Source organism: Oryzias latipes, chromosome 10 (genome assembly GCF_053564925.1).
Source record: "Oryzias latipes strain Hd-rR chromosome 10, Olatipes_Hd-rR_3.1".
NCBI classification, from domain to species: domain Eukaryota; kingdom Metazoa; phylum Chordata; class Actinopteri; order Beloniformes; family Adrianichthyidae; genus Oryzias; species Oryzias latipes.
In genome coordinates, this window is record NC_136246.1 from 15,528,889 (window position 1) to 15,544,266 (window position 15,378).

General features: G+C 40.5%; 1 protein-coding gene across 6 annotated transcripts; it reads left to right on the plus strand.

Annotated features, from left to right (window-relative positions):
• The first annotated feature begins 510 nt into the window (after positions 1-510).
• ganabb (glucosidase II alpha subunit b) lies at positions 511-15,262 on the plus strand. 6 transcript variants are annotated; one of them, XM_011480033.4, is made up of 25 exons: positions 511-768; positions 1,514-1,615; positions 1,710-1,818; positions 3,890-4,017; positions 4,149-4,328; positions 4,497-4,562; positions 6,425-6,482; positions 6,565-6,646; positions 6,928-7,024; positions 7,103-7,283; positions 7,412-7,565; positions 8,146-8,381; positions 8,464-8,590; positions 9,350-9,429; positions 9,616-9,756; positions 10,258-10,354; positions 10,536-10,637; positions 11,092-11,335; positions 11,656-11,720; positions 12,884-12,960; positions 13,054-13,128; positions 13,205-13,318; positions 13,402-13,511; positions 13,647-13,747; positions 13,916-15,262. In XM_011480033.4, exons 1-25 carry the CDS (start codon positions 749-751, stop codon positions 14,023-14,025), a joined length of 2,856 nt encoding a protein of 951 aa, XP_011478335.1. In that variant the 5' UTR covers positions 511-748; the 3' UTR covers positions 14,026-15,262. The 6 variants fall into 6 exon arrangements, with proteins under 6 accessions (XP_011478335.1, XP_011478336.1, XP_078810212.1 ...); XM_020706503.3 differs by having other exon boundaries at positions 762-819; XM_078954085.1 differs by lacking the exon at positions 511-768 and adding an exon at positions 990-1,246.
• The last annotated feature ends 116 nt before the right edge of the window (positions 15,263-15,378 follow it).

Below are 15,378 nucleotides of genomic sequence, written 5' to 3' on the forward strand. Positions count from 1 at the left end.
TTTGCTTAAGGTCAAGAGGAAGAACATGAGCCTTCTCACCATCTAACCCTGCATGGACATTCTGGAAATAAAAGAGCAGGACATCTATAATTCACTGTCAGGCCGGTCCTTGGATTACTTGAAATAAGAAAAAAACAACCTAAAGTTTTACCCATGACAGTTTTTCTACCAACATACTCACTCCATGTTTATTTATGAGTCAATGTTACTGGTTACAGTAAAACTGTCCCAACAGTCTGAATTTGTGAGTGTGAAATTGCAGATGTAAATCAAAATATTCCCAAAGAACTTGATGACAGCAGGTGCATCTGCAAAACTATATGCTTAAATTATGGTTTAAAATGTAAAAGTGCAAGTAAAATATGTGTTAACAGATGTGTCTCATGTTAATTTTTTAGTATTCCTTTGTTCTTTACATTAATGCTCCTCAGTGGCTGAAGTGAATCCAGGGAGACAAATCCGGGATCAATGTGTGCGCTTCACTGACTGGAGCAAAGCGATGACGTGTCCGTGCCTGAGAGGGTCAATAATCGGGAAGTTCACATGACTATCCCTTAAATCCTGGGGTAGCCAATCACATTTTACTATGAAATGCTCATTTTTTAATCAAAGACACACATAAGAACATTTTATACCAAGATAATAAAAAGTTTTTTATTTGTTTTTCCGCGAGTAGTTGGGAATCTTACTTTTTAACGATCTTTGTTGCGGAGTGAAATAGGCGGAGTTAAACCGGAGCAAAATCAAGATGGCCTCCTTCTCTGAAAGGTAAGACAAAGCAGTTCTGATCTAATATCCCTGAATTACCGGCGATTTAAGGTAGGAATTGTAGTCGAGAGGGCACATTTAATTACTACATTAACATAGTTGGAGTATTGGAATTTTGTTTAAAGATATCGTTGTCGTTCAGGGAAAAGAGACGGTGTGCAAAAGTCGAGCGGTCCTTTACAATTGAATTGAATTAACGGCTCCTAGTGTTAGCGAGGGTTATGTCGCATGGCTCATTTAAGCAGTTAACCCTCGTATTGCAGGTTTACATCTGCATTTTAATCCTCATTTGTAAGCAATGCGTTGCTGTTGTTTATTTGATATTTGGTTATTATTTCCTTAGATATTTTCACCTAATTCTCACGCGGACTTGTTAGCTAACATTAGCTAACAGGTTATGGTGTTTGTTGTATCAGGCCAAACTCATTCTAATCGCAGGAATTAGTATTCACAGTAAAGTCGACAGAAAACGGGAGTGGTGGGTAAAATGACTGTTTGGAATATATTCATTTTGCGTTGTTAGAAATAGGAAAACGCGTGTTTCAGCGCCATAAGAGACCAAAGTCCGGATGTGCGATGCTTAGATAAAAATGAACAACGTTTGCAAACAATCTGAAGTTATTTGGATCCTGTACATCGCTAAATCGACGTTCCTGGCCCTAATCGGGGAATTATGTGTGAGAAAACAACCGACACAAACAACCAAGATGTGATTTTTTTTTTTCTCTCTGTTTTTCTCTCCCAGGATGGCGCCTGTCTTGGTGCTCTGGCTGGCCATGTGCCTGGGCGCAACATGGGCCGTGGACAGGGGCAACTTCAAGACCTGTGACCAGAGTGCTTTCTGCAAGTAAGTGCAAGAGACAGAGTTTAGCTATGAGGCTTTGTTTGTTTTCCAAGGAGAAGCGCGTCATTTCTGATCTGGTGTATCCTAACTCCACCAGGCGTCAGCGGGCCCTCAAACCCGGCGACTCCCCTTATCGAGCCCTGCTGGAGACCATGGAGCTGACAAACACCAGACTCACCCTGCAGCTCATCAACGACAACAACAAGGCAGGTTTACTTCTAAATCTGTGACTTTCAGCTCATTTTACAGCAGTGTAAAAGAGAAGTTGGGCCACATCAGTGTTAGATTTTCCAAAATTCATCCTTGAATGAACCTATCCCTGACTGTTTACACTCACTGGTCTGTGGGGTTCTATGGGGGCAAAGCTGAACTTTGAGTTTCATACAATGTTAAAGCAAAGGACAACACCACAGTGCTTTAGAGTCCCTATGTCTCTATAGACTCACTCGTTCTTGTGGCATTTTCTCTTTATAAAGAAGGACACCTATAAAGAAAATTAAGCTTAAAATTGCATTTCTGAGTATTTCTTTTTCCAAATCGTTGAGAATTGGGAGCAGATGAGAAAATGCAATTTGATAAACTTGTAGTTGTGACATAGAAGCTACAATTGTTGTTCCACTGTTCCGTTCTGATGCACCCATTTGTAGATGACTTTAAAAGCGGGGTAAATCCAATATTCCTTGCCATTTTTGTTCGTACTGATAATGTTAGGTTGGGGTTGTGAGGAGCTGTAAGCTAGCAAGTGAGGGTGTGAACAAAGGGATGATAGGAAATGAGACCAGGGGGGTATTCCAGAAAGCATGTTATGCTAGTTACCACGGTAAGTTTGAGGCTAAGGAAGCGGATAACCTGAGCTTTCAGGGTATGTCAAGTTGCCATAGCAACTCATGCTCTGAACATAACCTGGTCTGGAGCAGGTTTAGTTGAAGGTTAGTTTGTTTTCAGAGAGGTGAAGCAGCATGTCATATCCATTTGAAGATGATTTAGATGATACTTTTTCCACCATGAGAGGGTGATAAGACCACATATGGATGTTGGAAAAATAAACTTTTTTACTTAGATCTAACTTAATTATTTGCTTCAGTTAAGATAAATCATTTTTTTTTGTTAAGTCAGCTTAAAAATAACAGGTAGTTATCAGACATTTATGTTACTTTCATTCAAATCAATTCAATTAATTTGGTGTAACTTTGGTGCTGCTGTTAGATCGGCACCGCAAGGAATTGTGGGAAACCATTCCCTTTGCCTGTCTGGACGGATTTGGGTTTTAGTGTGGGTTTTTGACCAAATATATTTAGTTGTTTAGCTGTTTTACTGTGTTCTGCTGAGTTACTTTGTCCCACTATGTTTAATTCTTTCTGTACCATGAGGGAGAGGGAGGGAGAGGATGAGTTTATTTAGCATCCCTACTGTCTAGTGGTGAAATGTCAAAGTCAGAGAAACTGTTAGACATTATGTATCATATTGCAAATCCATTTTTTTTAATACATTTTATTGTTTTAAACATGAATATCTGCAGGCTCAAAATTATACATGTGAGAGTTCAAGAAGTACAATAAATGTTTCCATGGTGACTCCTGAAATCGGCGATCCATTGAGAATGTCTTTATGTACTTGCCGTGCACGCGCATAAATCCAGGGTTACCAAATCGAGCGTAATTGCGCTAACTCATATCCGGTCTTTTGGAACCGACATACCCAGAGTAAGTAAGTTCAGGCGGCTTCAGCCAGAGTTCAGGCTTAAAGTCAGGGTAGTTTTAATGTGCTTTCTGGAATACCCCCCAGGCTTACTTCATGCCAATGGTCCCACCCCACAACTCGGAGGTGAATTTCTGATGAACTCCTGTCGCTCTGGAGAAACTATGTCCTAGAAAACAAAACTTTTTATTTTTGGCTAAAAACCGCATACTCAAAATGGGATTAAATGTCCTTTTCATTTCATTTTCATTCAAACATTTTCTTTCTCTGGTATTTACCATGTTCAGGAGGCCTTTTTTGTTGAAGTAGGGGTTGGAAATCTCCAAATAGTTTGATTTAAATCATGTGTTTGTGAATGTGGCCCAGATTAATCTTCCTACAAACATCCAAGAATAAAGCCAATTTACTGATGTGATTTAACACTTTGGTGGCACATCAGCTATATCTGAGGGTCTTTTTGTTCACATGCTGCCATTCAAGAACTTGTTCTCTGCTGTTCTTGGTGTCGAGTCAGAATGCCTAAACCGACAAAACAAGTCAAACTCTAAAGATTCTAGGCCCGTTTTGTTTGCCCCATAGGTGCGTCTGCTGCTGGAGCTTTACCGTCTCCAGGGAAACATAACGAGGGTGAAGATAAACGAGCTTAAGCCGCTGAAGCCTCGCTACGAGGTCCCAGACGTGCTCATCAGGGACCCCCCTACAGAGCCGTGAGTGTCTCATGAGACTTCCTGCACGCACACAGCTACATGATGAAACTTGAAACAAAAAGTATCATCCTTTAGTATTATTGCTCATCCCTAATATCTGTATCGTTCCTTCTGTTCTCTCTCCGCCACAGCCTGTCAGTTCTGTCTCAGGATGAGAGCGGAGTTGTTCTGTCCTTGGGGGCGGAGTCTCAAAGGGTCATCGTTAGCGTCCGGCCCTTCCGCCTGGACATAATGGAGGGACACGATGTCCTGATGTCACTGAATTCCCGCGGCCTGCTCGCCTTCGAGCACCTGAGGATGCGCAAGGACACGTGAGAATCTACTCGTACACGCTCACGCACATTTACAAATAACTGCCTTTTGTTGCTGTGGCCCAAGTTGTCACTCAGTAGATGATTTCTGTGTTTTGTTCCCATGATATGATTTACTTTTAAAGGTATTCTCTGACTCGTTCTGTCCTCTTCTCCCCATCATCCTAGTTTCTCCTATAAAGTAACTAGCACAGTGGCTAGCGTGTGGGATAATATCAAGAGGGTATTCTCTAGGTAAACACCCTTCAGATTTGTGCCTTCTGTTCCTTGTGCTAATGCTGCCTATAGTGCCATTCAATACGGGGTTTCTATCACTCCCAAGCTCTGTACTTACCCTGTAAATAAATGTGACTGCGTGAGTGTGTGCATGGACGTCTTTGATTCAAAGTAGCACTATAGGTGAGATTTTAACTGTTCCAGAACATTTTCAATGAACCTGTAAAAGATCACCCTAATTATTAAACAAGGAGAAATGATGCGTCAGCGCCTGCAGACACCGTCTCAGCACAGATCAATGACATCATGCAGCTTCTGTATCACTGCAGCAGCTTGTCTGATTTCATCTAACTCTTCAATTGCATGACTGAATGGGTTTCTCAACTAGCTCTGTGTAATAAATGCTTCATATTTGGTGGAGGCTAATGGACAAATGGCTACATTATGCCATGTAAGATCTTGAATTGGTTTAGTGTGCAGGTCTGAAGGGCGTGCATCTGTATACAGTGATCCCTTGATTATCGCGGGGGTTACGTTCCAAATAGAACCCGTGATAAGCAAAACCCGTGAAGTAGAAACCTTTATTTTTTTACAATTATTATACAATGAAATTCACTATTATACATTGAAAAGAAAGAACAAACCATTTAACAGGCTAAATCAATTGTTTTTCTAACAAATAAAAGTACTTTAGAAACGTTTTTTCAACAAATAACTTCTGTAGTGTGCTGTCAAATAATAATTTCAATCATCGATAAGAACAGAAGGCTTTAAATTGCGGAGATTAGCCCCGCCCACCGCGACCCGAGTGGATTAACCGGAGGAAAATTTAAAATGATTATGAAAAAAATAAAAAAGTACAGTGGGACAGATAGTGACTCCGGTCTACTTTTTCACTGCTCTTCATACTGAGCCGCTGCATCCTCTGCAGCGTTTTTTCCTTCTGAAGCCCGCGGTGCAGCTGCAGGTGTGTTTGTTCGGGAGAGGAACATAGTGATAGGCAGTTGTTGTCGCTCTTTTTTCTTCTTTGCTAAAGATCCTTATACACCGACATGCCACCATCGATTATGTTGGAGAACTGTAATGAACGGCTCATCAAAGGGTCCCATTCTTGAGCTACTCGCTGAGTGACTTTTTAGCCAATCAGAATGCAGAACACAATGCACAATCCAAATCCGTGAAGTAGCGAAACCGTGAAAAGAAAACCGTGATATAGCAAGGGATCACTGTACACACACAATAGTGCTCCCTTGTACGTTAGGTTTTACTGCCCTCTCAAACCCATAAGCAACACCTCTCTTTGTGGTCTTTTATGTTTGCAGTTGAGCTGCTCCTTTCACTTGATGTTGGTTAGTTTTCACTCTAGAGCACATTGAGTTTTCCTCTGCATGTTTAGCGATGCAGATCATGCACTTCTGCGGCTGCCAGTATTGACATTTTCATCAGAATTTGAGGCTTTTTGTGAAGTATTCCCCCCTTTTTAAAACATTTTTTGGCGGTGCCATTCTATGGATTTACGTATGTTGAGTCCTCTGGGATTCCTTCGATCTTTAGGTTCCTTAGAGACCATTGCATTTGTTGCATGCAGGATACTTTGGAGCTCTGTCCCTTTTGGCTGAGCTTGAAGTAGCCACAAGACAGGGAGTTGCTTAGCTCACTTTATCAGTAAACCGTAGTCAATTACACCCTGTAGAGCTGTGCCTAGCTTTCCAGTGTGGGGTAAGGAGATCATCTCCACACCACTGTTAGATGACCTCTTTTCTTTAATCCTAGCCTAATTTTCTCCACATATGATCATTCGTCACGTGACTTTCCTGAAGTGACGTATCTTTGACTGTTGTTTTCCTGCATCTCTTCCACGCTCCTTTTTCTCTGAGCAGTCGGGCAGACCCCGAGGCTGAGAAGAAAGAGGAGGCCGATTCTGCAGACCAGGCGGAGGTACTTCAAGATGTCTTTTCTGTTGCCCCACTTCAGATAACTGAGGGGTGCACAATACACACTAGTTGTGTTTGACTTCCAGGCAACCAAGGAAGAGGAAGAGAAAGCGGAAGAGGGGATGTGGGAGGAAACATTCAAGTCCCACTCAGACAGTAAACCTAACGGTGAGTCATTTAGTGTATTGCTCCCCAACTCCCAATGTGTGTGTGAACGAAGATAAACGTCACCCTCAAAAGTCAAAGGAAACTAGAGGCTAAAGAGAAATCAGATTCCCACTTCAGCCTTGTACAAGCCGACCCGTGAAAAAATAGTCTGACATTAAACCGGTCTGTGGCCTGATGGGGTTGGGGAACACTGAGCTAGTGTACTTGTGGTATTAGTGCTGCAAGGTCAGTTGCTGATAAAACTGATGTTTGGTTGTTGTCTCCCATCTCCCCCCCCCCAGGTCCGTCCTCTATTAGTTTAGACTTCTCATTCCCGGGGGTGGAGCACGTCTACGGGATCCCTGAACATGCAGATGACCTGAAACTCAAAACAACAGAGTGGGTGTCACATTAAACAGTTTGAATTGCTGGGTCTCATATAGTTGGATTTTATGGGGGTTGTTTTCTTCCTTCCAGTAACGGAGATCCGTATCGTCTCTTCAACCTGGACGTCTTTCAGTATGAATTGTATAACCCTATGGCCTTATATGGGGCTGTCCCAGTTATGCTGGCACACAATGCCCAGCGGACTACCGGGATCTTCTGGCTCAACGCTGCAGAAACGTGGGTGGATATAAGCTCCAACACAGCTGGAAAGGTACATTGAATGTTTCCTCTTCTCTGACATGTTAGACTGATTCTTGCTAACCGATAAGAAACTTTCTAGTTTGTCTTTAAATGGAATGTAAAACTCGCCTGAAAGTGCCACTATTTTTGTCTTTTCAGACTGTGTTTGGGAAAATGCTGGATTATGTTCAGGGATCGAGTGAGATACCACAAACTGATGTCCGCTGGATATCTGAAAGTGGCATCATAGATGTCTTCATTATGCTGGGACCAACACCCAAACATGTCTTCTCCCAGTATGCCTCTCTAACAGGTAGGCATTTCATGCCACAGTGATGTTTATGTCCTAAAGTCTCCAAGACACTTGACTTGGCATTGGCTTTGAGTTGATGCATTTGGCGTTTGTCACCTTTTAGCATCTCCAAAAATGTTAACATCTTTAGGTTGGGTAGGTTTGCATCATATCAGCCCTTCAGGAGAACGTTAAGCCTTTGTAAAACTGTTGGCTGTTTTTTTTTTTTTTTTTGCTTTCAGAAAATCATTTGACATTTAATTTTAATGCCATAAATTCTTTAACCAAACTTGTAGCATAAAACCCAGTGACAAAAAACACACTTTCCCTTTTTTTTAGATCAAATAAAACATAAGCAAAATTATCAGAATTATTTAACAGCTAAAGTCTTAAGTTACATTCCTTGGACATTTATTCATGTATTAATGTGTCTGAGGTAAGTTTATGTTTGAAAAGCAACATAAAAGAACCAAAATATTAGGTACATTTTTTCTTAAAAGGTTAAATAACTGAAATCTGACTTTCTTTGTCTGAAACGACATTCCTGAATTCTCTGCTTCTCTTTTTCAATGAAATATTTTGTTTTTCTTTTTTTCTACAGGCACTCAGTCCTTTCCTCCTCTGGCGTCCCTGGGTTACCACCAGTGCCGCTGGAACTACAATGACCAGGAAGACGTGCGCTCTGTGGACGCAGGCTTTGACGAGTATGACATTCCTTACGACTTCATCTGGCTGGATATCGAGCACACGGATGGGAAACGCTACTTCACCTGGGATCCGCACAAGTTTGCAACGCCAAAGGAAATGCTGCAAGGCCTTCTGGACAAAAAGAGAAAGGTACCAACAGCATCCATCCTGCTTTGATATATACCATTATAAGATACTGCTCTCATCTTTTACAATTTGGTTATATTTTTAGATGGTTGCCATTGTTGACCCCCACATCAAAATAGACAGCAACTACAAGATTCACAATGAGATTCGCTCTCGAGGGTTTTATGTCAAGAACAAGGACGGTGGGGATTATGAGGGCTGGTGTTGGCCCGGTAAGAAACTCTTCTGTTTGATGATTGTTATAAAATGTATGACCTGCTTGTAGGAATGAAGATGATACAGATGCATATCGAAAAATCAATCCAGTTATGACCGCAACAGAAGTATCAAATATGAATCACAGATATGAAAATTATGTTGGTAAAAAGAGAAGGAAGTAAATCTGTTTCTGTCAATCTTTGTCAGTTTCTCTTCCTGTTTTTCTACTGTCTTTGCCATTTGTATAAACATGTGACGCAAGCATAAATTAAATTAAAATCTTACAATAAAAGGTGAATATTAGAATCAATGTATAAAAATCAGTTTCCATCTTTATGAAGCATTAATGTTGACATTTTGCGCCACAATTTCCTTTAACAGGTTTTGTGGGGGAAACTTTTATTAAAAAAAAAAAATAATAAGCCAAAAGCTAATTTAATACATTCTTGTTTGAAGAATTCTGTCACAAACGTGATGAATGATGGAAAAGCAGTTTACTGAAAGTGAGCCCAACAAGTTTGGTTCCCGGTGATCTTGTATAACACTTAAAGGTAAAACCTCTTTTTGAGGTTAAGAGGGGAAGTCACTCAAACTTCTCACTCATAGTGAAAGAAAAAAGTTTTCTTGCTCTTGGAGATTCCATTCAGCTTTTTCTAAAGTCCTAATGATGAGACCATGTTTCAGTGTGTCACAATATTTAGACAAAATGTTATTTCTCTTCAATGTTGTTCTATTTTTCATCCGTCTTGATGATCTTTGGTGATGATTTCCAGGTAATGCTGGTTATCCAGACTTCACTCGTGCCGACATGAGGGCCTGGTGGGCCAGCATGTTTGCCTACGATCAGTACGAGGTGAGTTCATAAGTCATAATATCATAGAACAGTTGGCTTGTAAAGGATAAGAAAACTCAGTTCCCAAGCCGTGGCATATTTCTTCTTTTTAACTTATTAGGATAGTCGATTTGAAAACATATTTATAGTTTTGAGTTTACTTGTTCAAATATCTGGTTTTGAATGTTGCTTCCAATGTTTCTGCAGGGCTCCATGGAGAACTTGTACACGTGGAATGACATGAACGAGCCCTCAGTGTTCAATGGGCCTGAGGTCACCATGCACAAGGACGCAGTACACGGAGACTGGGAAAACCGGGACGTACACAATATTTATGGATTATATGTGGTGAGTGTGAGCCCAGTTAACTTAGCTTTAGTCAAATGTATCTGCTGGCCACTTAACCTGAACTCCTCTTCTTTTCTTTAGTCATTGACTGTAAAGTCAGATTCTTGTTTTTGTTTTTTTCAGAAGTGCTTGAAGTCTGAAATAGAATTTGTCCTTCAGGCCAGACATTATTAGAAACCATCTGTTTGAGTTAGAGAGATGACTTGGACCAAACCCAGCAATCTCTGGCTGTTAGTAATTCCTTTGTGCTTCAGCACAAACCCAGAAGGAGAACTAAACTGTTATTTACATACTGTTAAAACTGATGACTGTTTGATCTTTATGTTTGTCACAATATTCTAATAAATCATGGGAGATGTTGACGTATATCTGATCGATGACCTATAATTAAGCTTCCAAAAACGCTGGTCTTAAGTGGCTCTTGGTTCGATATAAATACTATTGCATCCAGACGTTTGTGGGGCTTTTTGTTTCTCACTCCATCACTCCCTCCATCTCCAGCAAATGGCCACAGCAGAGGGTTTGGTCCAGAGGTCGGGAGGAGTTGAACGACCTTTTGTCTTGACCAGAGCTTTCTTCGCTGGGTCCCAGCGCTACGGTAACCAGCCTTTCTGCTTAGTCAGAGTTGGGGTCTAACCCAAAATACCTTTTGATTAAAGTTTCTCTTCAGGCTATAACCGTTTTGTGTCCCAAAACCGGGCAGTGTCTTATTCTAATCTGCGTTTTAAAGGCATTTGGGTGGATTCTTCTGAAGCTCCATTGCTTTATTGTTTGTTCAGGTGCTGTGTGGACTGGAGATAATGCAGCTGAATGGGACCACCTGAAAATATCCATCCCCATGTGTTTGAGTCTGGGTCTAGTTGGAATTTCTTTCTGTGGTGGTGAGTACTAACCCCCTCCTAAGCTGAGCAAAAGTATTTATATTAGGAGAAGTTACTTTAAGTAGAGTTTTGTTCTTAATGTTATCCACTGTAGAAATATAATTTGACTAATGTCGCCAAAAACTACATCAAAGCACAGTTGGAAAGGTGGTGTTTAATGAGTGTGAACTTATTTAAGAAGAATTCTGACATTTACATGGGCTGAAGTGTCAGTAGTCCTCATGTTTGGACCGTGTGCAAATGTCATTTAGAAAACAAAAACATGCAAATGAGGGAAGAACGTACTTTCTAGGTAAAGTTTTGCATTTTTGTTTTTACTGATCTTTTTATTATATGATAAAACAGTTTATTCATGAGTAGAAATATGTTAATAAAAGGACAAAAGGGCTGCAGAGGTTTGTTGTCTGCACTCTGAACTTCAGATTTGACTAATAGCCCCCCCCCTCTCACATAGCTGACGTTGGCGGGTTCTTCAAGTCGCCGACTCCAGAGTTGCTTGTGCGCTGGTACCAGACGGGGGCTTACCAGCCGTTCTTCAGGGCTCACGCTCACCTGGACACGCCCCGCCGTGAACCCTGGCTCTTTGGTCCAGAGAACACCGCTCTGATCCGGGAGGCTATCCGCCAACGCTACACCTTCTTACCCTACTGGTACCAGCAGTTCTACCACGCGTACCGCACCGGAGAGCCGGTCATGAGGTGAGGATCAGTGGAAGACGAAACATATAGAACATGGAAGGAGTTTAACCTTATGCAACATTATTATTACTTAAAGAGGAAACTGTTGATCTGCTTATAAACTTGTTTCTGTTTTTCTTAATGTGATCATTTGGGAATTTATTAAAACCTGATGGATATGGACTAAAATTCTCTTTTATATACCAGAAATTCAAACAACTAAGCATCCAACAGCACAGTTAAACCCATAAGATAAGAACGTTGTCCAGATGTGCAGCTCTGTTGGTCTGTATTTTAAACCTGATGGAGACAGTATAGTTATAGGTGCATGTGTGTTACAGACCCCTGTGGGTGGAGTATACTCAGGATCCGGCTACGTTTGCTGTGGATGATGAGTTCTTGATTGGTGAGACACATCTGTTTTGCTCTGACATGTGAACGTGTCACTCTATAAATAGGATATTGGTTGAAACTGTTGTAGTTTTTTTTTTTTTCTTTTCCTTTTTTGTATGGTTCTTGTTAGGGCTGCACGATATGAGGAAAACTCGCGATATGCGATATTGGTGATTAATATTGCGATAACGATATAATTTGCGGTATATAAACAAATATCAAACCAACCAAAAACATCATTTCCATTTCAATGCAACAGTATAAAAATTATACTCCAAATGACCCTTGTGAACGTAGGAGGCAAAAATCAAACATAAAAGGGCTCATCTGATTGATCAACAACGTAAACGGGTCCTTCTGATTGGTTAAATGCATAAAGGGATTTATTTCATTTATTCAATATTTCAAGCTGCCATGAGTTTGTTTTAGCACATTTAACCCTTGTGCTATCTTAGATGACCCCCCCCCTTACTTTGACATGTTCTCCCTACCATGACAAAGGTGGATAAAGGTGGAAAGATTTCATGTAATCCATGGACACCAGTGAAGATCACAAATCATTGAAGAAAAAAGGTTCAGAGCACTGTCTAGTGGGTCTAGATGACCCAAGTCCCAATGTTAAAGTGCCTAGGATAGCACAAGGGTCAAGGTAACCATTTATTGCGATTTTCGCCGTCTTTTGCGGTATGCATATTGCACAGCTTGATGTTGCGATAACGATATATTTGCGGTATATTGTGCAGGCTTAGTTCTTGTCCAATTTCTTAGTGTTATTTTATAGTAACTTATTATTTTGTTACTGGAAAAAAATACTTTGGTCAACATGTATAGCGATATTAAATAACTATAGACTAATAACTAAAATAAGAAGTAGTTCAAGATGGCTTCAAACACATCACTGCTGTTTTAGCCTGTGCCTCTAAGTAATAGCTGTGAATAGGGGTGTGACGATAACCCCATCACCGCGGTGATGACCTCATCAAAAATCCCACACGTCACAGTTCTAGCTGTGAAATGAAGTAAATGTGGTACCTTGTGTCTGTGGCCAAAACCAAGACTTTATGTTGAAATGAATTGCATTTGAGAAGCTTTAAAGAAGTGATTTAAAACGGTTTCAGTCTCCTTAGATTTTGGATTCACTCGTCTTGTTTTGCCTTCTTTTTTCTCCTCCTCTAGGCCAGAACTTACTGGTGCATCCCGTCACTGAAGAGGGAGCTAGAGGAGTAACTGCTTACCTGCCTGGAAAAGAAGAGGTGCTTTTGTCTACCCGAAAATAACTTTTCAAATGTTTCTTTTATCTGTAAGCAAGAAAACAAAAACAATTTTGTGCATGTCTTTGGTTTTAGGTCTGGTTTGACATCCACACCTTCCAGAAGCACAACGGCGCTCAGAACCTTTACATTCCTGTCACCATGAGCTCTGTAAGACGCTCACTGTTTCATTTCCTGATCCTTTGGTCACCTTCCTTTTTTCTGATTGAGTATGTTCTGTTTTTAGATCCCCGTGTTCCAGCGCGGCGGTTCCATCATTCCTCGGAAAATGCGAGTTCGTCGGTCCTCCTCCTGCATGGAACACGATCCTTACACTCTTTATGCGGCTCTGAACGCTCGGGTAACCAAAATAATGGACACTGCATGACACAAAAGGCATTCATGGTGTCTTAAAATCTCTTCTTTTTTTTTTTCTTCTGACAGGGGGTTGCAGAGGGTGAGCTTTACATGGATGATGGCCACACGTTTAACTATGAAAAGAAGGAATTCATCCACAGAAGGCTGTCCTTTTCCAACAACGTCCTCTCTTCTGTGTACGTGCAACGAAGCAGCTTCTGTTTAAAACACAAATCCACCTCCATGAAAAAATCAAAGTTCAGACGGTAAAACAGCCGTTTACGGCAGAGTTTCAGGAATGACCTCAGAATGTTTGCATTTTTCCTGCACAGCAACCTGGTTCCTGATTCCCACTTCACGACTAACTCATGGATCGAACGGATCGTCCTGATAGGATCCAGCAAACCCGCCAAGGTCACCCTCAAGACTGCTGGTGAGTGATTTTAGCTGTTTTAAGAGAACCGCTTTTACACTTTTGCAGCATTTAAGAGTTGATATAAAAAGAAAAACATCAAAAGAGGATTTGAAAAGCAATTGTTGGAACAAGTCCAGCCAGCGTGAATGCTCTGAGTTTTGAGTTATGTTGTTTTTTTCTTCCCAGACGGTATTGAAAGTCAGCTGGAATTTGACTTTGATGCTTCCATGTCGGTTGTGACGGTCCGTAAGCCCGGAATGAACGCAGGAGCAGACTGGACTGTGACGCTGGAGTAACCATGGAAACGGAGGAGCATGAGAGCAATGACGGAGAAAACACATTCAAACTAACTAAAAAGAAAAGAATAGCCAGAATGCGGACATTATACCCTCACTTTCATGTAGATTAGTTAGCCAAGCAGTCATTTCTATTTTTCCCTGTTTGTGCAGTTTCACTGTAAAACCGGACAAATAGAGGTTAAAAGTTACTACTAGACCATTGTGTTTGTCTTTTTTAATAGTTAATAATTGAGGGGTTATAGTTTTGTTTTGTTTTTTTTAAAATTGGAATTGCAAAAATTTGATTATTTTTTTCTAGCTTTGCTCTCTGGGTATTTAGCCAGATTAAATTATGGATATCGGGGATTAAAGATGAAGGCTACCTTTTTCAAACTGCACACACTCCACCCTTTGCTGGCCCTTTTTGATTCAAAAATAAGTCATTCCTTTATTTGGCCACGCCCATAAATCCATGTGGATATTCCTTTTTGTTTTTGTTTGTTTTTTTCTAATTGTGCACTTCCCATTAGAAAAGGCTTGTCCACAGTCTTTGATCTTCTTGTTTTTCCAGCATTCCCTCATGTTTCCCGTGTGACGGTGTGGGCGGGCCTCATTGGTTTTTGTGTCTTGGTTGTCACGTTTGCAGAGTTCATCTCTACATTGTTCAGTGGTGACTTCTGCAGAATAAAAACGATTGGTCATTGACTTTGGACATGAGGTTTCTTAGCTCCTGACCAGAAATTGGAATTTTAAATGCTTAAAAATCTAGTGTTTGAAATGCATTCAAGGTCTGTACCACTCAGTGAGGATCGTTCTTTAAATGTTTAGATACTAGTCTTGGCTGTTTTTAAATGCACTTAACAAAAAGAAAAGTTGTTTAGATTTAGGCAAAAATTAGGACAGTCCCTACCGTCCACCTACTTTTCCATCCCAAATCACAGTTAATCCTCATTTTAAAACGATTAAAAAAAGCTTTCAGCTTCCAAAATAACCTGTCCAAATGTAAACATGAAGCACTTCTAAAGAGGCAAGTTACTTTCTGGAGACTAATCTATGTGGTGTTGAAAGAATCAGAATTCTTGAGGGGTCCTTGGAAAAGATGATTTTTATGAGGATAAATGTGAAAACTGATGCGTTTTTTCTTTTTTTTTTGTAGCTCAATCAAATGGAAGTGAAAATTTCTACTTTGGCTGTCGCAATTGAACAATGTACTCTTAACAGATGAGACCAAGTGGAAATAAAGCTGACCAATATAGTTGTTTGGCTTTCATTATGATTTTTCTACATGTGATTTTGTTTTGTTTTTTAACTATCGCATTAGCTGGCATGTGTTTAATCAAGTTAATGCAGCACTTTCAACAACAAAAATCC